Raw genomic sequence first — 22,925 nt, 5'->3', positions numbered from 1 at the left:
AATCAAAAATAACAATAAATAGTTGTCTAGGCAGCTGTGACAAAAAACAAGTCTATTATTGCAATGCCATGGATACAGCTTGTGCATTTAATAAACATTAATCTTTTAAGTAAATAAGCGAACAAGTGATTTTGCGGCCCTAGGGATGTAAACGCCTGCTCGGCCCCTATATGACGATGACAGCTGCCATGGTCAGGAAAACATAACTTTCAGCCACCAATTAACGTATGTAAAACAGCTAAAACATCTAAGTGTGGTGAAAAATTCGTTACACATACTTTTGCATTACCATGAATTAATTATATGCATACAGAAAAAACGGAGTCACTCTTATTGCGTATTTTAAGGTAAATTTCTTGTATATTCCTATGAAACTGATAATTTACCCAGCACATTAAGGCCAAAGTATCCAAGTATCTAAGTTCGTAAACCATACATATAATGAGACGATAAAATATCAACGACGTAGCATGTAGTTTTATGTAATCCTCATATTTCATTTGGTCCATTGACTTTAAATTTTCAAAATTATTGGAGCATGGAAAAAACTGCATGTAAAAAAATCGTTACACTAATAAAAGACGACGTGAGGAGCTCGGGCAATGAGCTACAGCGGCTAGGGCATAGAATGCTAGGCCACATGAATACAGAACGGAATGAAGGAACTAGAACGGAGAACTGGCAACAGCGCACGCGAGAAGTAGGGGGGGGGGGGGGGCGAACACACCGCTCAAGCGCTACAACGCATTAGTTGCATCCTGTCCACACACTGTTGATCTATACCGGTTTGTGGCAAGGTGCCACAATTAAAAACTGGAATGTTAGATGTTAAAATGGAGTGTTCATTAAAAATATTGATGCACACATGTTTCTACCACCTTCCTTCATCTACTGGTGGCCGCAGTTTGAAAGATGCCACAATTAGGTGTTTGCGAGTATGCGGTAAAACCCCGTATGTGTGTGTGTGTCTGTGTGTCTGGATGTGTACAGAGCTAGAGACTACACCTGTGGTCCGATTTCGATGAAATTTGGTATGTAGGTTCTAATCTATAGTATCTCCAGGCGTATTTTTTTCATTTTTTTGAAATTTTGAATTTTAATGGGGATTTTTCCATAAAAAGCCGGAAAAATCGGATTTTCTCACAAATGGCCCGAACGATTTTGATAAAAATTTAGTATGTTGTAGCCCTTTAAATTTTGAATAAAATGGTTCAAATCCCATATCTGTAAAAATTACGGTTCAAAAGTTATGGTCAAATATGTTATTTTCCCATAAAAACCCCATAAAATAACAAAAAATCGGATTTTAGACAAAAATCCAGTTTTGATTTAACATAGTAGGTTATGGTCCTTACAATTTTGATAGTTTTTTTTTCATTTTTTATAAATTTTGATTTTAGATGGGGATTTTCCATAAAACCCCATAAAATAACGGAAAATAGGATTTTCCCAAAAATGGCCCGAACGATTTTGATAAAAATGTAGTATGTTATAGTCCTTTATATTCTGAACAAAATGGTACAAATCCCTTTTCTGTAAAAATTACAGTTCAAAAGTTATTGTAAATTATGTTATTTCCTCATAAAAACCCCATAAAATAACGGAAAAATCTGATTTCCCGAGCCAATTTTGATAAAAATTTAGTATGTTATAGTCCTTTAAATTATGAACAAAATTGTACAAATCCCATTTCCGTATAATTACTCTCACCGCTTACACATGATAAAGGTTGTTGACAAACTTATGGGAGAAAGTATGTGTCAGATTGCTGATACCGTTCATTTTTCTTGACACAATCCAGTTCTGTTCACTATTTTTAGTAAAAGGTTTAATAATGATGCCTTGTAATCGTTGAAAAATGAATGTTGGCTACTATCCAACTCCATGTCAATGTAATAAAAGTTAAAAAATTATGGGTTAAGTACAATTCTGAGAAAAAACTTCAGAAATACCGGTAACCGTGTATTGTACTGATTTTGTACCAAGGGCCAAGATACATAGATTATTTAATTTACCATTAATTAATGTAATTTATGTACCATACCAACCTTAAATTTTCTGTACCGCATACTCCTAAAATATATGTTTGTTTTGTTTATGTTGTATCTATATTTTTGTTTTAATATCATTTCATAATCATTGTAAGGATTACTTTTTTCAGCTGCTACACTACAAACTGCAAAGAGAAAAAGATCAGTCGGCCCTTTTGAACTAAATTTTAATTGTGAATGGAAAGGTTGCTCTTTTGAAACTAGTGAAGATTCAAAGTTTCATGTGCATGTAAGCTACCATATACCAGATGTGGAAGTGAAAACTATGGGGAATGGCGATGGTAAGTTAAAAACTGTTTTGTATTTATTAATAAGTATTGTTCATAGGTGGAACATTATGCACTTTCAATTGTTTATGTTTATCTTTTGACTTCCTTCACTAAGTGAATTTAGCCATCTTAACTTAAAGTGCCACTAGTAGTAGCCATTTGGTTGTGCGTATGGATTCGTCCGTTGTGGTGATTTAGTGTACCATCCTTTGTTGTGATTTAAATTTAAGTTTCTTTATTCATTGAGAAATATACATAACTAGCTGTACCCGCGGGCTTTGCCCCGTTTAACTTCACAAGTGAGCTCGTTCGCATGGCTCAATCACGTCCTGGTTGAAGTTCGTTCGCTACGCTCACTCACCTTTAGGTTGGAGCTCGTTTGCTCCGCTCACTTGCCTTCAGGTTAGCTCGTTCGCTACGCTAACTCGCTTCCAAAGTTTTAGTTATTCCAAGAAATTTCAATTAATTCAACGATATTGGATGTTTTACACTAGATATCAAAAGCTTTAGATAGGTCCATGAATATTCCACTTGTTGTTTCACCTCTATCAACCGTTTCAATAACTGACTATAAAAATGATACTGCAGCAGTGGCAACCGACCTTCTAGCCCTAAAACCATGCTAATCATCAAGTAAGTTAAACTTTTCAAGATAATCACTCAACTGATTGTAAACAATTTTATTGTAAACAACAGTTGGAAGAAGTGAATTAGGTCTGTAGTTTATTACATCTGTCTCATCATCTATTTTATGTAGAGGGATAATCTTTGCCTTTTTAACCCTTAGAGTGCCAGGCGAGAAATAAAAGTAACGCTCAAAAAATGCCGATGATTTTTCCCGAAGGTCGCGCTAAAAATGCCAAGCGCGATCTGGCGATTTTTAGGTTAAAATTTCGTAAAAATCGAATTTTCGATATTTCGACCAACGAAAATCGATGTATCGCATCTAGTAACTTTCGACTCAATGTTAATATATGGGTTAAAAGAATCCGAGTATCCATTCGGTTGTTATGACAACTGTTCGATCATTACGAAACGTCCGGTCAGCCGGACGTTGGCACTTTTGGCCCGTTCTAAAAACGTCCGGTCGGCCGGACGTCGGCACTTTTGGCTCGTTTTAAAAATGTCCGGTTTTCCGGACGTTGGCACTCAAAGGGTTAATTGATCGGGAAACAAACCAGAAATGAAGGAAGAATTTATCAGGTGAGCCAAAACTTTAGCGATATTATGACATACTTTCTTAAATAAATTAATAAGTACATCATCATGCCTACTAGATTTTTTATTCTTTACCGATTTCAAAACGTTTTCGACCTCCACAAACACTCTTAAAACTAAACTTAGGTTTCAGAAAGAGATCTTGTTGAAAACTGGATGGGCAGTGGAGGGCCCACAACCAGTGCGGGGGGGCCCGCGAACCAGTGAACGGGGAACGGTGAGCAAAGAGGCCCGTGAGACAAGTGGGGCCGAAAAATTGGAGTTCATTCTTATTTAAATGTGTTGTCAATCATTCAATAATTGTATTGAATAAGTAATAACATTGATGTTATTAATAATATGGTGTTATCAGCTGATCAGTTATCATTTAATTTTGTTAGGTCTCTTCAGTGATAACGAACTAGGGTAACAAATTTAACGTGTTATAACGTGGGTCTTTGATTATTATGCAATTTACTTTCGTCAGCGAGAAATATTTTACTTCTCGGTGATTTCATACACTGCTTATGTCGTCTGCAAACATTTTATTACTTTGGAGCCTGGAGTCATGAACGTTGGCTGGGGCTTTTAATATTGTATTATTTTACATTTTAGTTTTGTCCTAATATTGATTGTATTTTGTTAGATACAATATACTGCTACTCTACTGACTGTGTTTGTCAGCACATATCTTATTTTACCTCACAATTAACCAATACTAAAGACATTTGTTGTAAGATAAACGCTCAAAACATAATAAGACGCTTGAAATCTGTGCAAAGATAAAATAAAAAATGCAATAGGCTATTTTAGCCAGTGATAAAAGTATGTCAATCTATTAAATTAACCAGCTTTTAGTGTATGATTTAATTATAACCAAAGAGTTAAACTAACCTAATAAATTAATAAATACTTTCTCATTATCCACTCATATTTGGATTAAAATATGCACATAGTGGCGTCTCCATCTTAAATAATTGATTGATTGACTTTGATACTTTATACTTTGAAATGGTGACCATACCAATGTAGGTATTTTAAGTAGGGATGGTCAAGTCTCGAAATTTTGGGAAATTTTAGGGAAATTTTCAATCTCGTTACACGAGACGAGATTACTTTTTGGCCGAAATTTTTATCGAGACGAGAATAAAAAAAAAAAAAAAAAAAAATTAAAAACGCCTGCTGAAAGTCAATGCAATACCCGCAATACAGGAGCGTGTTGTAGTTCCGTTTCCTTTTCGAAGGCGTTCTTATTTAATTAATTCTTTTAATGTAAATATTACTTTAATTCTTTTAATGGAAATATTAATTTCATTATTTTAATAATATTACTTTAATAACATTTGAGAAGTTTTGTTAAGTGTAAGCAGTGTGAGGAATGTTTTATTACTATAAAAAAAGTCAAAACAAGTAACTATTTTATAAAAATTAATATTGCTTTTATTTTATGATTTATTTTATTTTAGGATAAGTTGAACTCTATCCTAACTGATATCACCATGTTTCCTAATCGTAGGCATTTTTAATAAGTTAGGCGTGATTAATAAAAAAATGTTATGCTGATGTTATTTAATGAAAGATTGTAAATATTCTTGCCTATTATCATTATTTTAGTATTTAAACAGTCATCTAACAATGTTACAAAATCAGGTAAAAATTTCGAACGTGCATTTCCCGTTGTGTATGAGAAGAGAAATCTCGTCTTGATCTCGTCTCGAAATTTTATGAGAAATAAAAAATCTCGTCTCGTCTCGTCTCGAACTAAAAATCCAATCTCGTCCATCCCTAATTTTAAGCCAAGAATTAATGGAGATGAGTGTAGGATGAGTGGCCCAACCTTTTAGTTTTGAAAGGGACTAAGGCCGACATATTCCTTAGACACAGATGTTAATTAATAGCCAATACAGCAACAGGCAACTAAAGGGGCCTAAGGGGGTTAATAGGGGATTTCGACCTCATTTTTGCCTTGTAATTAACGAATTAGTCTAATTATCAGGATAATGAAAATGGATAACATGTGTGATAAATTAAATGTAAAATTTTTAACCTCCTTGATATAAACATTCTGATAGACGGATGGAAAATAAGGTTTTTTTATTTGATTTCAAAACTATTTACAAACAATAATATTGATATTGTGACAGGTGGCCGAATGAAACAACGAAAATGCACTACGAATAAATAATTTATTTACTTATGATAAAAACAGTAGTAAAGTATTTAGCTATCGACTTGCTGTAGGAAAGATGAGAGATTAGTCTACGTTTGGTTTACAAACACGATACTTATTAATAGTTACCGATACTAGCTGACGATTAAAAAGAAATACAATTTGGATATGAGTCGCTTAGATTTACAAAGTTAAGTTACAGATTTTCATGTTAAAATACATTTTAGAAGAGTGAGGGAAAGGCGACAATTTAGATGACCGATTGAGCCGAATTTAGAATTTAGACTAACTCAACTGAGTGCGCGCTTCCCATAGCCCAGAGTTGGGCGTGGAGGGGAACCAGCCAATCACGTTGCGGCTATGCCGCGTGACGTCAGTGCAAGCCCTGGACGGTGCTGCTGCCTAACGATTCATCAGGGCATTAGGCAAACTATAGTTGCGCATTAACTGATTTCATCGAGCGACTTGCTGAGCTGTATCAGCAAATTCCAGCCATGCGCGTTACACTTTCCGAGAACGTTGGCCTGACCCAGCGCTGAGCCACGCTGACGGAATATTCCATGGTGAGGCAACTGGTTGACGCAAAAAGCTGGGAGGTTAACAGTCCAATATTACATACCCTCTTTTTATATTTGAAATAAAGCAAAGCTTCTGTGACGGTAAAGACAGGGTTTCCTGAGGGTGTAACAAAAACCTCCCCAACTGATATGTAATGGGTCTGGGAATTTTTGGGACCGTCACATCCCCCTCCTCCTCAGACCTTGCTGACCCCAGCAAGAGGTACAGCAGGAAGCAGTGAGCGAGCCTTGCACCTGAGGACTCTCAAATCTCCATACTATGGTTCTCAGCCACAGAAATCCGGTCAGCGAAGCCCAACGCCACACCAAGGCCAATTTAAACGCCTCGTAAAATGTAACTTAATGAATTTAAATTTTCCAAACGAAAGACCCATAGAAAGAAAATCATATAATTGAACTCTTTAACGTCATCGCCTTTCCCCGTTAATGCTATAAATGTAATTAATTACATCCATAACTCTGGATTCCAAAAACACTAACATTCAACCTACAATCCTTACACTATATATAAAGTTATTCAATTTAAACAGCAAGTCGAAGCAAAAGAACAAAAAAAACAATAAACCACAACAAACTACAATAAATAAAATCCTTCATAACTGGACCTAACACTAACAGTAATAAAACATTTTGGTAACGATACATTAATTTTAAATTTCAAGAATAAAAATCAAACAAAACAGATTCAAAGCTATCTTCATCAAGGAAAAATTTAAACGATCATTGCTACTGCATTAATACAGTAATAAATCAATAGCTTAAACAAACAATAATAGTTATGTTCATCTCGGACAATGCTTGCTTCCCTCGGATGAGAGAATACACAGACCCACTTATCTTCGGTAATGATTCAGAGCAAGCGCTCCTGCCATGCAGGTTAGTAGTACTTAGAAATATAAAGGTAACAGTGAATTTAGGCAGTCACAGCCTAATCTATAAATTCTCCCCCGGTAATATCATGGGGTGTATTACAAGTTGGTTGATAAATTTGAATGTAAAGCGAATACGGTTTGCAGCAAATATTTCTCAGCCGAATATAAGGGGCGTTTACAATTTTCAACTTAATTTAGTTTCGTTAATACTGAATATAATGTACCAAATGCCGAAACGAAGCAAGCACTGTAGAGCAGAACATGGCACTACTAAGTGTCATCAACAATGACGAAAAACTATTATAACATTATCCCTCTGTTAACTTTCAAGGATTCCCCACATGTTGGAATCTAATGAACTGATTAGATAAAAAAAAAGAAAGATACTTATGAGTTCATGCAAACAGATTCAGTAGCAATCATGAACTAATTAAACATGGAAACTGATAACTCCTAAAACTCAATTTTTACTTTTACTTCAACTAAGTTTCCCATGGCTAAAACAAAAAGCCAACCAAATATACCTATCTAAATAAATAACACTTACCTAAACAAATAATGAAATAAATAATCTAATAAATAAATAAATCTAATAAATAAATAAATAATAATAAATAAATAGCAAAATCCGTTAAATGACAATTTATTGTGTCATGGGTCTGGCTACCGAGGTTGAAGGTGCCGGCCTACCTCCAAACAAGGCACATTGGCTTGACAATGTCCAAAATAGAGTTACCTGTTATTTGAATTGAAATAAATTTGATTATAATTTTCATCAGATAAGAAAATATCATAGTCCAAGGCCAAGGGTACGGTCCAGCATTATTAGATGGTAGGGAAGGATAAGGGTAATTAGGAAGTTAGTTAGTAGGACTGCAGCTGCTTACTTTTCCGTGTTGCCTTGACTCTTGGGCCATACACACTCACTGAGGAGTACATTTTCTCCATTTAGAATTTAAATTTCTCCTATAAATAGCTGCAAAGCAAAATTTTGGATCAAACTTTAACAAGCACAGCCAACCCAATCCACTAACCAACAAAGGAGACACGACACACCAGTGCCTAATGGTGTGACTAAAAATGGAAAATTACTAAATTTATAGTTACAGTATATAGGCATCGGACTGCTACCAAACATCACGTACGAGTGTGCATTGTTCTATGGCGCCTACTTGTAAAACCGATAGTCCTTTTTAACAGTACATTAATAAAATACTTATGAAATAGTTACACACAAAGAATACTAATTATATAATAATGGAAAAAGAGAATATATTAATGTCTGGAGCTCCATTTAAAAGTGTCCTGCCACTTACTTATTGCGCGCACTGCACTAGTCAACTTACGCCACCCAATGTGACTGCAATCGGGGGCGGTTTAGTTCAGCAACAAGTTGCAGGCTGGGCATGCCCTGTCTATCCTCCGCGGAAGGCCTGACCTCTACACTGGAGCGCTCCGGTTCCATCTCCCTTACTGCCGGTGCCTCTTCCTGATCTTGTGTAGTTCTCGCAACAGCGGCTCGCAGCCACAGGGCTGCTCTGCGTCTCCACCTGTAAACGAGAAAAACAGCTATTAGAATAATCGAGATGGAGAGGCCACCCAGTTTCAACTTTTCAACATTCTTTAGTCGCAAATGATGGAATCTGAGGAGCTGGAAGGCATTCTCAAAAGAATACTCCTTTACGCTCAGAGTGCCAAGCTGATCGTCTAGTTCCTGAAGAACTTTCAGCGTTTCATTTAAGTCTTGTCCAATGAGAGCAGACTCTCTGTGATCATACATGCTCTTAATTTCAGGAAAAATTACTTTTCCAAAACCTTGCGAGAAATAGGTGCTGCCGAAAAATCGGGCAGGCACGCGATATCCATCGGCAATGAAGTCACAACGGTCCCTATGGGGGACCTCTCCCACCCCTTTAAGGGTGATTTCACTTACATTTAACTCGGCATGATGCCCATAACAGTTAAGGATGACTTTGGTTTCACCAGAAGTGGAATATATCCAGCGACTAATGGTTTTGACTAGGACCGGGGACTTTAGACCAGATATTACTTTTCGAGTACAAGAGGTTACTTCCTCTTTCAGCATAAGTTCAGCCGCACAGCTGGGCCTTTTATGCACATTCAACAGCATATTAGTTAAAGGGCACACTGTGAGCCGACCGAAACTACACTCTTTATTAAATCGTGCAGGTGAAAAAGTGGTATAGGTTTGCCTATCCTTGCTAACTACTAGTTTTTGCTCTTCCAACTCCCATTTTAGCCATCTACCAAGGAGTACATGAAAGACTGGGTACGTAACAACGTTAAAAATTTCATACAGATTATTATCATTTTTTAAGGGTAACTTGATGAGTACCCGTAATCGATTTTCGGTAGTGTAAGAATTTACTTTTGCAAACGTATAGAAGCTATGTAAGGACTCTAAATTTACATCAAGAAACAATTTTGCAGGAAGGGGAATTGCCTTAGCCACCGACTCGAGGATTTCCAGGTACTGGTGGGGAGGAATTAAGTTACTCGTCACCCTCCCAGCAGCAAGGTCTTCAATAGCTTGGTGGAGCCTGGTCATTCTTTGTACAGCTATATCAATTGCATCTTTAACCTCTGAAAGAGCAGAGTTTAATTTTAAGTACTGAAATAATGTGGTGAGTTGACTTGCAACAATTTGTCCCCTCTTATAGTTTTGGACCATGCTTTCATGCATCGTGCGGTGGTATTCTTTAAGAGTTAAAATAATCTTATTTATTGTCCTCGAGTGATTTGAGACCTCAGATTGCATGTTGTCAAGGAAGGTCAACTGTTCCTGGGCAACATGTGAGATTTGGTCAGTTACATTTTCTACTGCATCAATTCGGTTATTAATACCCTCTAGATCACTATCAATTACAGTTCCAAAAAGAAATTTAAGGACATGTCCTCCAGCATCCACCAAGCCTCTCCTCTGTCGGGTGCGTGGCAATAGAGTGACTAAGTCTCCTGTTTTATCAACATAGTCGGCAACCATCCGCTGCAGGCCTGAATACTCATATCGGAAGGAGGCCTCAAGGGCCGGAACGGGGGAATGACCACTCATGGGTTTATGAAGAAGATCCTGGAAAAATTCATTGAACTGATACCTTACCGTTTCCAATAATATACTCAGGTTTTGGTTCTCGGCTCTCACTTCCGTGAGATTATACTGGAGCACTAGCGTCCAGTAGCTGTCGGAGAGTAGGACATCCCCTTCCTTCTCGAAGATCACGCCCTGATGATAGGACTGGACACATGTCGCAGCAAGCAAGATGCCTAAAAGGCCTAAAACAGAACTCTTGATTATTATTTTGTTCTAACATTAAAAAAACAAATGGAAGTAAATACAATCTTATATGTCTCAGCCTAGCACTATTTTTTTTTGTATCCTAATTTTCCCTTAGTCTACGGTCCTAGTATCGTCCTCTAACTTTCAACAAAGTCTTCCAGCCTCACGGGTTTTCTCCTAACCCGTTGCGGCCGCTCAACCGAAGAGGGTCCGGCCACTACATCTTCAGTGTCCGGGACATCCCCCTGCCCGTCCGGTTTGGGCTCACCGTCATCCTCACCCTCGCTTTGGGCGCTCTGCCCACTTGGTTCTTCCTGTACCTTAGGAAATGACTGAGGACGCTTCCGAAAGGGTTTTATTCGATTCACGTGCACTGCGATTTCCCTTTTTCTAATACGTAACATGACATTTTGGGGTGATAATACTTCGACAATCTGATATGGGCCTTTCCACAATTTTGAAAGCTTCTTAACACGCTGACGGCCAATTGAGGGCACGTGCAGTAAGACAAATTCGCCCACCTGGAATTTTGGCGACTTAGTACCTTTATTGTACTGTCGTTCATTCCGACCTCGAGCCGCTGCCTTATGTCCGGCGGCTGCTTTGTAAGCTTCTCGAAACCTGTCTCGCAGGGCTTCAATATGATTGTCGAATATATCAGTATCATCCGTGATTCTCAAGTCCGATTCCAAGGGCATTTCCATCTTCCGGCCAAACACCAATTCATGAGGGGAGTAACCTGTACTCTCATGCCCCTGTGAGTTGTAAGCCATTGTAATGTAAGGAAGATACTCATCCCAATCGTTCTGATTCCGATTTACAAAGTGGCTTAGCATCCTCACAACGGTGGCGTGAACCCGCTCAAGTCGGCCATTACCCTGTGGGTGGAACCCGGTGGTTTGGACTTTCCTAACATGTAGGAACTTACAAAGGTGTTTGATTAAATCTGATGTAAAGTTGGAACCCTGATCGGTCACTAATGATTTAGGCACACCAAATTTAGTTATTACCCTTTGAACTAATGCCCTGGCAACACTTTCGGCAGTTTGGTCTGGCAATGGAATGAACTCGCAGTAGCATGAGAAATGGTCCATAACACTGAGTATATAGACATTCTGTGACCCACTGGTTGGCAGGGGCCCCACTATATCCATTGCCACAACCTCGAAGGGCTCTAGGGGTTCATTGAATATCTTCCCCAGAGGCGCCTTTGCCTTACCGTAGTTGGAACGCTGATTGCAGCTGCGGCAAGTCCGAACGTACTCCAGTACATCTTTGTCCATACTCTTCCACCAAAACTTTTGTTTTACTCGGCCCAATGTTTTTGCCACTCCGGAGTGTCCCGCAGTGGGCAAATCGTGATGTAATCTAATTACTTCACAAACTAGGGAGTCTGGCACAACAATCTTTTTCTCGCCAGAGCTTAATCGATACAGTATCTTCTCAGGACTTGTCCGGGAATTTTTAGCTTCCTTTAGACCCTGAACAACAGGGTCCTTGCGCTGGTGTGTCCGGAGCAAGTCCAAATCAACTACGGGAAGTTGATCCTTCCTGACAGCGTTCACCGCTCTACTAAGCGCATCGGCATTAGTATGTTTCCTGCCAGGTTTGTGTTCAACAGTGAACTCAAACTCAGCCAACCGCAGAGACCACCTCATTAGTCTGCTGCTTGGATCCTTCAGGGACAGCATCCATTTAAGAGCTGCGTGGTCCGTGATGACCTTAAAGGGCCGACCCAACAGGTAGCATCTGAAATACTTAGTACTCCAAACCAAGCTGAGCAACTCAAGTTCGGTGGTTGAATAATTCTTCTCGGCTGGGAACGGGGTCCTGGAGCAGTATGCTACTGGATGCTCTGCACCATCTATTTCCTGAGAGAGGACAGCGCCTAGCGCATGGGTGCTGGCATCGGTGGACAATATAAAGGGTTTGTTAAAGTCAGGATACACTAATACAGGTGCAGACATCAACTTCGCTTTAAGTTGGTCGAAAGCTTCCTGACAAGGTGGTGTCCAGACAAACTCCTGGCCCTGCTTGGTTAGCTCAAACAGTGGCCGCGCGATGTGAGCAAAGTTGTCAACAAACCTACGGTAGTAGCCTGCCAGGCCCAGAAATGACCTGACATCCTTCGCCGTTTTTGGCACAGGATAGTTTTCCACTGCCTTGATTTTGGCTGGGTCTGGTTCAACCCCCCTCTTTGTAATTATGTGGCCAAGATATTGAACTTCATCGACCACAAAGTTGCATTTACTCAATTGAATAGTCAAGTTTACACTTTGCAATTTGGCAAATACCTCCCGGATGGCTTCGAGGTGAGAAGGCAAGTCTTTAGAGAACAATATTATGTCATCCAAATAGACAAGGCATTTCTCACCTTTCAAGCCCATCAGTACTGAATCCATGAGGCGCTGGAACGTTGCTGGTGCGGTGCTCAAACCGAAAGGCATACGTTGATACTGGTAATGGCCACCAGGCACGTTGAAAGCAGTTTTTGGCTGACTTTCCTCATCTACCTGTATCTGGTGATACCCTGACCTCAAATCAAGGGTTGTAAAAACTTGGCAGCCCCCAAGCGAGTCTAGCGTTTCTGTGATATTTGGCAACGGGTAAACATCAGGGGTGGTCACGGAGTTCAAACCCCTGAAGTCAACACAAAATCGGAATTTCGGATTCCCATCTGGAGACTTCTTTGGCACCAACACTACTGGCGATGCCCATTCACTTTGACTGGGAACAATTATGCCCTTAGCCAGCTGATCTTGAATCAGACTGTCAAGTACCGCCTTCTGGTGGTGAGGCACGCGATACGCTCTCTTATAGATTGGCGGGGCATCCCCAGTTCGTATGACATGTTGGACAGCAGAGGTACAACCCAAAGGTTGGTCCTCTGTATGGGCCAGCACACCTCTGAACTCCATTAAGGTGGCTTTCACCATGTCTTGTTCAGGGTGGGACAAATGTTCGAGCTTTTTATCCAAACATGCTTCAAGGCTAGTTTCATGGGCCAGACTGACCATACTCACCCTGGCCTGTGGTGGTGCAAGGCGCTGGAGAGCAATTTTACGCAGAATAGAGCCTAACACAATTTTCCCTGCTTGGTTAAGATGCAACCCCTGTCTGGTATACATTTTACGACTAAAGATCCCTTTCAGATCAACAAATTTGATTTTACCTAAATTTTGCTTAGATACCTTGTCAACTAAAGATTTAAGAAGGTCATTCCCTTCACTCAGCTCGGACTGGAGAGTTACGTCATGACGATCAAAGATTGATAGAACGGATACGTTAGCCTTGAATTCCACCGGGAATTGGGAGAAAGCTTGTTGCAGGGTTAACAGATAAGGCGAGGCCTTATCTATATCGTTGGTTCCTCCTATTATTATCACAGTATCTTCCTCACTAAGGGTTTCCAGTACAGTCCCTATTCTGGCAGTTATGTGCTTCAACTTCCCATTTGGCATGAAAAAAACCTCTACTTCAATCTCGGATGGTAACCGTTCCGATAATATCTCCTGCATTTCCCGGCCATGGCTATCTGCCAAGACAACCAATTTTTTCCGCACAGGGCTCGCAGTGCTCTCTTCTTCCCCAAGAAAAATATCAGTGTCTAACGTTCCCAGCTTCAAATTCTTAGGTAGAGTGAGTTCCTCTGCACTGACGTTAACGGTCTTGACCCAACAACGATTCCTTTCTATCCTTGTCAGGGTTCGAGCAAGATATACGCCGTGCATAATGAATTCAGTTGGCTCTACCACAACCTCTGACCCTTCCAGCGTTTCAGGGTCTGAACTAATGCGATTGGTTTTAACTTGAATCAGTTTTTCACAGCGCGGGGGGATCTTAACGGTATTGCAACAGTAAACATTTTTTTTTTATATAGTTAACTTGGATTTTGTACCAGTCACGGGACGGTTAGGATTCGGGACGGTCTCCCCTTTCCTAATACGATTAAGCCAAATTTCTTTCCCAAACATGCGGAGCACCCCTCGCTCCACGCTTATTTCCCCCCTCCCTTGGCCTAGCATGTCACAGCCCAAGACTGCAAGATACCCCTTCGGCAAATTCGCAACTACAAAATTCCCTGGGATTTTAACTTCCGGCTTCAAGTTGAGGTTCACCTGCTGCCGACCGTAGGTTCCGAGAACTCGACCTGAGATTCCCTTCAAAATTACATCTGATTTGGTGAGAGGAGCCCTGGATGCCCCCCACTTGATCAATGATACCTGAGCCCCAGTGTCAATCAGCACCTTCCCTTCAAAATTGTCCACCCGCCCTATGGCCACTAACTCATCCACCAGGTCACACACCTCAGGTACTGTGCGAATTTCTTTTTCGACTAGACGCTGAGGTAACTGGTTTTCCCTAGGATAACTCCGTTCAACCCGAACTTTCTTCTCCGCCTGCACACTTTGTTTCACGTACGCCTTCCTTAATTCCGGGGTGTTGTGTCGGCGATTCCACTTACCCCAACCCCGTTTCCCGAACTCGGACCCATAGAGTCAGTACGGACCCGGCAGTACCGCTGTATGTGGCCTACTTTGTTGCACCGCCAGCAAATTATCCTACCAGGGGCGGAGTTGGTTTTATTCCGACAATCTCGGGACAGATGGCCCTTCGCATGACAACTGAAACAAGTGACATCGGGGGTGGAATTCATTTGGAACACCCTGCGATCAGGGGGAGGTCGAGGGTTTGTTTGGTTCAGCCTACCACGTAAGGGTGTATACACCAAGTCAGGTTCGATCATTCCCAAGTTGGAAGTGCCGCCTCGGGTGGTGACAGACCGGAGGCGTCCCGCTTCCGCCTTCCTGCCCATCACCCTCAGCTGTTCGATAGACGTGATATCAAACATTGCCAAGCGGTCTTGTAGCTGAGGATTCAAGTTATGAACGATTTGCTTTAACTTAACCTCCTCTGACTCAGTAGTTGACAACCGGCCATACAGCCCTTCCATGGCTGCTATAAAGAGGTCAATCGGTTCAGTGTCCCCCTGGACGCGGTTGAATATCTCTTGCTGGAGATAGATATCATGATTCGGGTGTTGGAACACTAATTCTAAGTCCCTACTCAGCTGCTCCCAGCTGCTGATCCGGCCTATCGTGGATCTATACCACAACAGGGCAGGCCCAGCAACAGGTCAACAGCCGAGTCAAACAGCTCAGCAGTAGTGACTCCTCGAGCCCTACGCAACTCCTCAACACGTTGGAGAAACGCCCCTACACTCTGTGACTGGCCATCGAACTGCAGCCCCCACTTATACACCGGCACGCATTTCGCAGATCGCGACGGAGGTGAAAGTGTTGTTGACAAAACGCCAGGATTGGGGGAATGGGCAACCGAACCCACCCGACACAATGCTGGTGTTAAACTGCTAGCCTGATTCACAGGTACTGGTTCATTGAGTGGAGGTGGCCCTGAGGCCTCTCCTACCACAGCCAGTGGCCTAGATCCCTCTGGTGTCTCAGTGTGTTGTGCCGGTTGACCTTTTTTACTATCCACGATATCGCATAAATTTTTAGCGCGCCCTAGCAACGCATCATGCTGTTCGCGTTGAGTAGCATCACTAGATGCGCCTGTTGGGATCCGCTCCAGGCGCAAGTAGGTGTGCCAAATCCGCGCCACTAACCTCTGCCCCTCTGTGTCACAGTAATCCCCCTCATATTCCCTAACCGCGGCGGATAAAGATTCCACCTTAATTTCGCAGGTCCCTAGTTCCGCATCGACATCTAGGGACGCTACAACAGCATTATCCACAGGTTCGCTCGAACACACCTCGTAAGCCTTTTCCGCAAATCGTCTGCAGTGCCAGTAATTGGTTGGCCCCGAATTTTAAGTTCATACTGATTTTCTTCCTTTTTCAGAAAATACGCGTTCATTGTGTAGGCCAAAACTAGGTTCCACAATTGGAAAGAACTTGGAAAGAACAGAACATTCACAGAAACAACAGCCTATTTACTCTTTACTCCCTCTTAACAAGTTAGGCCCCACTATTTAATTTATTAATCAGTTTATTAATTAATTTGTTAATTTATTCAATTTATTAATAGCCGTAGACCACCAACAAAATCACCAAAGTTCACGGTCGGTCACTTTAATAAGAAGATAATTTCTTGAGTCCAAATTAATGCCTCGGCTTATCTAAACACTTAATATACCTTTTAAATATTCATAATCCCATAGGCTAACAACAAGTGACTAGAACCTGAGCCGGCATGAAAAACAAACGCGACAAAATTTCAAAATATTCAACAACACCTAGATTAACTGCAGGTCATAAGCTCTATCTTAATTAGGTACAGCTACACCTAAAATCTAAGGTGAACTAAATGTGCTGGCATCCGTTGACCTGACATGGAAGTTGATAACAAAACCCACACTCAATTCCGGTGTCTTAAATTCACTTTAAAACCAAATGTATGCTGAACTTAATTTGTAATTAAAGGGAAGAACAAAATTTGTATATGAAGAGAAAAGAAAAAAAAAATTTAAAGCAAATTAAAATAAGTTATAAAATACCCAAAGTCCAATTAGGCTAAAAAAATAGGCTTTAAATTGGATTATTTTTGCTCATTCTTACTGATCCACTTCCATGACGCCGGGATTAATCTCCAACACACTTTCAAATTCACCACAACTAGGCTATATTTAATTAGCTATGAACTAGGTTATTTTGTAAACGTCTCAAATGTTTAATTACCAACTTATTATTATGTAAATGATTATATTCCAGCCAATATGGCTCCAACAAAAGAATTTCAACTAGGCCCTACTCAAACAATAAATCGGAATTGTATAACTTCAACATCGGACCATCGCCCTTCCCCAATAAGTCAAACTTCACTAAGACACGGCTTAAACTTTAGATTTACTTTAATTTGTTTATAAACTAAACCAACCTTCCATTGCAGCAGCTAGAAGCTCTCCTCCTCGCTGTCTATGTTGTTGTTGGTTGCTGAGATTTTGAGTGAAGTGGAGTCTCTGACTCTGAAGTTCAAAGTTTCAGACAGACGACGCGACGCGACGACGTATTGCCAGTGGGAGCAAAACGAAAAACTAAAACGAAACGACGGGAGCAGAACCGAAGCGGACTGAGCGAGTCGCGACAGGGAACCAAAACGAAATTATGATTTCCGACTAAGTAATTGACTGCGCGACAATAATTAAATAGCCAATTAATTTAGGACTCTTGAACCTAACCCCGCGCTGACACCAAATGTGACAGGTGGCCGAATGAAACAACGAAAATGCACTACGAATAAATAATTTATTTACTTATGATAAAAACAGTAGTAAAGTATTTAGCTATCGACTTGCTGTAGGAAAGATGAGAGATTAGTCTACGTTTGGTTTACAAACACGATACTTATTAATAGTTACCGATACTAGCTGACGATTAAAAAGAAATACAATTTGGATATGAGTCGCTTAGATTTACAAAGTTAAGTTACAGATTTTCATGTTAAAATACATTTTAGAAGAGTGAGGGAAAGGCGACAATTTAGATGACCGACCGAGCCGAATTTAGAATTTAGACTAACTCAACTGAGTGCACGCTTCCCATAGCCCAGAGTTGGGCGTGGAGGGGAACCAGCCAATCACGTTGCGGCTATGCCGCGTGACGTCAGTGCAAGCCCTGGACGGTGCTGCTGCCTAACGATTCATCAGGGCATTAGGCAAACTATAGTTGCGCATTAACTGATTTCATCGAGCGACTTGCTGAGCTGTATCAGCAAATTCCAGCCATGCGCGTTACACTTTCCGAGAACGTTGGCCTGACCCAGCGCTGAGCCACGCTGACGGAATATTCCATGGTGAGGCAACTGGTTGACGCAAAAAGCTGGGAGGTTAACAGTCCAATATTACATACCCTCTTTTTATATTTGAAATAAAGCAAAGCTTCTGTGACGGTAAAGACAGGGTTTCCTGAGGGTGTAACAAAAACCTCCCCAACTGATATGTAATGGGTCTGGGAATTTTTGGGACCGTCACAATATAATGATGTAGTGATGTTGTGATGTAACACTTTCATCAAACCACGACTGAAATACTTAACACACCCTTTTATGGAACATAACCCATAATTTAATATTTTAATTTAATATTTTGTTCATAGTTTATTTATCACTCTTTTTTTGATTAATCTGTTTGATCATTGTATCGGTGGTCCAAAAATAACTCTGGTGGGAGGGGGGGGGGCGTTTGATTATGTTGTATCGGTGGTCTAAAAATAACTCATGAGAGGGGGGCCCAAAAAATAAGTTGCAGGGGGCCCGTAATAGTATATTTCGTACCTAGGGCCGAAAATGAGGTTTTGCTGGCTCGAGATAGTTTTTAAGTTCGAGACGAAGTCGAGAACTTAAATCGACCGAGAGCTGCAAAACCATTTCGGTCCGTGGTACGAACGCTATTTTTCACCACACTATACCCTATTACCACTATTCACGACTATAATATAGTCAACACAACTACAACTTTAAGGTTATGTGAAGAAATAATTTGAGGAATCAGCAAAAATAAAAATAAATAGTTGCTAGGCAACGGTGATAATAACACAATTCTATTGCAATGCTATGGATTTTGATTGTGTATTTAAAATGCATTCATGTTTTAAGTAAGTAAGCGGACAGCTGATTTTGCGGCCCCGGCCTGTAAAAACCTGCTCGGTCCCCAAATTACAATGACAGCTGGCATGGCCAGCAAAACGTAACTTTCAGCCACCAATTAACGTATGTAATACAGCCAAAAACATCATAGTGTGGTGAAAAAATTTGTTACGCCACTGTGGATGGGATTTCATGTGTTACATTTGTTTCCCGTTTGCTGATATAAGGGTCTAGATTGTCTACCACATTAAAAAAATATAAATTAATAGTATATTTCGTACCTAGGGCCGAAAATGAGGTTTTGCCGGCTCGAGATAGTTTTTAAGTTCGAGACGAAGTCGAGAACTTAAATCGATCGAGAGCTGCAAAACCATTTCGGTCAGTGGTACGAACACTATTTTTCACCACACTTTACCCTATTACCACTATTCACCACTATAATAATGCATACTGATAGTCAACACAACTACAACTTTAAGGTTATGTGAAGAAATAATTTGAGGAATCAGCAAAAATAAAAATAAATAGTTGCTAGGCAACGGTGACAATAATACAATTCTACTGCAATGCTATAGATTTTGATTGTGTATTTAAAATGCATTCATGTTTTAAGTAAGTAAGCGGACAGCTGATTTTGCGGCCCCGGCCTGTAAAAACCTGCTCGGTCCCCAAATTATGGACAGCTGGCATCGCCAGCAAAACGTAACTTTCGGCCACCAATTAACGCATGTAATACAGCCAAAAACATGATAGTGTGGTGAAAAAATATTTGAGATTAATTTGGGATCCTCAATAACATGCGTGCCTCTTAAAAGTTTTATTTTATTAAGATGTTTTTGTTTTTTATTTCCAACTTCTGAGTTAATAATGCCCCATACAGTTTTTTGGTCATTAGAAGAATTTTAATTTTTTTTTTAATAGTTAGATTGGTTTCATAAAATATTTTCTTATAAAGTCTTTTACATCGTTTTGAAAATATCGTTGTATTCATATTTTAGCGAATTTCCCATATAGGGATTAAGCTATTACCGTAGTACTCATGGTAACACCTGGACCGGGACCGGGATTTTTTTTAGTTTTGAGGTTCCTAGAGGCCAAAAACACCATCCGTTCAAATTCATATATATAAATATATGTGTCCGTTAGCACGATAACTCGAGCAAAAATGATCCGATTTTGATGAAATTTTGGTACAAACGTGTAAACCTACATTTATTCAAACGAGTTTGCGAATCAGCCTGATCGGACTATGGGAACAGGGGCTTATGGGAACCTTTATGGGGTAAAAATTGGTTTTCCCATTTTTGACCCTAAAAACACAAAATTTCATAATTTCTTTCCAAACCATTTTGTAGAGCTTAAAAAAACAAATAATTTAGTATATTGAAGCGTTATTATGCGCCTAATGGTTACGGAAAAAATTCCAAAAAATTGTAAATTTCCATGTTATTCTTATGGAAAATAAGTTAACTGTTGTAGTTTACTTGTTTATGAACATATTTCGATCAAATTTGGAAAATGTTTTTATTTCTTACTAACTAATTAACATTTTAGCCTACAAAAAAAAAACAACACTTATACCCTCCTTGTTGCAGCAAACCTAAGTACTTGTTAAACTAATTCTATTTAAATCTATATAAAATTAGTTTTGTCTGCACATTGCGTAGAATTATGAATTTTTTTGTTATTTTTACGTTTCATAGCCTAAGAACTAAGAAAGCCGAAACTAGTCTTATCTCAATTTCTGTCTGTCTGTCTTTCTGTCATTATGTCTGTGACGCCAAAATGTCATTTTACGCGGCCTACTCCTAAAAAACTAGAGAACCGATTAAGGTTCAAATCGTTTTTCTGTATTTACTGGATTGGCGAGAGTGTCTTTGGCTATAAAAACATGGCCTCTCTTCTTTGAAAACAAAATAACATACCATCAAAAACCCAATATTGTTTGATTTTTGACAAATTGTCTCCCAATGTTTACTATTACATTTGATGAAATAATGATCAGCTGTTTGGATTAGTTCTCAATTCTAGCTAGCTGTCACTGATATATTATTACATTAAATACTGTTTACAAATTCTACAACCATTCCCGATCAAGTTTTATAAGCACATCTAAACCAAGTAAGATTAAAGAGCCCGGTTTAATTAATTGCAAGTTCAATGATTGTTCTTGAGTTTTGATAACCGGGGAAAAGACTGTGAATCAGTGTTTATAGTGCTGGGAAACTTCATCGTCATCAATAGCTTGCAAAAAAGGTTTCCACTCATTGACGGCGCTTCAATGACAGTTGTGTAAAGTGCAAAGTAAAAAATCACAACCGCGGTGAGTGATCGTGGATGTTGCTGCGATCTTGGAAGATCTTTCTGATTTTGCTGTGATCGTAACAGAGATTTAACTTACAGATGTAGCTAAACTCGCTTTTCCAATGTGTCACTTTTGGTTTATACTTACCTCTTTGTGCTGCAATCGCTGGGCCATACCGCAAATCTTGGCCCAAGCCCATCTCTTGGTAGGCCCTATGTAGGCTTCGGCACACACAACCTCATTTCTACAACGATATCGGTACTTTTCCCTAGAATACTTAGCTTTCCTACTTAGGAAGTAAAACCTAAAACTTCCAAAACCCTAGATTTGTGAATTTTTTGTCACATTTCCTCCGAGTGTTAGCAAGATATGCCGATCATCGTTTAGAGATTACGTAATCTTTTAAATAAGAAACCTTTGTTTGGATAAAGGTGGTTTCTTCAAACTGTCATTAATATGTTAACATTAAAAGTTGCTTACAAATAATGCTATTAACACGTTCGCTACTGCAATAGTACAAAATTTTCCATTCACATGGACCAGCGACGCACATATGCGACGGTCGGTTTCCACCCATAGACTGCCGTCGCATATATGCGACGGCTAGTAACATTAAAATAGACTGCCGACGCATATTTGCGTCGGGGTTCTAATGTTATTAAATTCTTATATCATTGTAGTGGTCTATTTGAAGGCACTGAATTCCCTGCAGTGGTCTATAGAGATGTCTGACGCACAACTTTGTCGCTTGGTCTGTGGATATGATGATTGGTGACGTCATATAATAGTTGGAAAAACTGGTCTTTACTTTTCTGCATCACTGTATGTATGTATGCAGTATGTAAGCTGCATTATCCTATGTAGCTTTTATATTCGTTCAGTTATAAACTGTTCTTGAATAATCTGTTTATTTTTTACTTACTTTCACCTTAAAACACAAAAAAATGAACTGTCGCATATATGCGACGTTTAGTCTATTTCAATAAAACTATGATAATTTTCACTATTGTCTTCGCTGTAGACCAGACGTCGCAAATATGCGACATTACAAAAGGTTATAAAAAATACAAAAAAAACAAGAAAAATTTATTTACAAACACGATTGTAGCGTAATACAATGTAAATGATCACTGTTTTACAGGTTTTCGCGCGTGGTCTGTGTGTACTGATATCCAAGTGTCAGCCGGTCTATGTGTAAGATTCAAATGTATACCTCGGTCTGTGGCAATGATATACAATGTATACACGGTCAGTAGCGAACGTGTTAATGGGAAATAGCTTTGATTTTTGAAAACTAAAAAAATACAAAACCTAGGGAGATTAATAAATTCGGTACTGATATCACATCAAGTGAAAGATTTTTTGAGCAAACCATCATGGTTTTTTAAAGCTTTATGTTGTTAACGTATCAATGTTTTGTGGACTGTGTATTTATTTACTTATTTATATATTTGTCAATGGACTACACCAATTTTACAGTTTGATTGGGCCTAAATACAATTATCTTAAATAATAAAGAAAGCATAACTCAGTACCCTGAAATTATTTTTTATTTTTAAAACCCTACATGTTTCGACCTTTA

The 22,925-nt window shown here is 39.5% G+C and overlaps 1 protein-coding gene across 3 annotated transcripts in view; it reads left to right on the top strand.

The window, feature by feature from the left end:
* LOC128987530 (histone H4 transcription factor-like) overlaps positions 1-22,925 on the top strand; it is a 121,452-nt gene that overhangs the window by 48,937 nt on the left and 49,590 nt on the right. For all 3 annotated transcript variants that reach the window (XM_054408417.1, XM_054408416.1, XM_054408418.1), the window contains one exon: positions 2,162-2,332. In XM_054408417.1, coding sequence (XP_054264392.1) covers positions 2,162-2,332 — 171 coding nt within the window. The remainder of the gene's footprint in view (positions 1-2,161; positions 2,333-22,925) is intronic.

This window comes from Macrosteles quadrilineatus, unplaced genomic scaffold (genome assembly GCF_028750875.1).
Source record: "Macrosteles quadrilineatus isolate MER2022 unplaced genomic scaffold, UCM_ALF_1.0 Scaffold_2__2_contigs__length_208266976, whole genome shotgun sequence".
In the NCBI taxonomy this organism is placed as follows: Eukaryota; Metazoa; Arthropoda; class Insecta; order Hemiptera; family Cicadellidae; genus Macrosteles; species Macrosteles quadrilineatus.
This window is presented reverse-complemented; position numbering and strand designations above follow the sequence as displayed.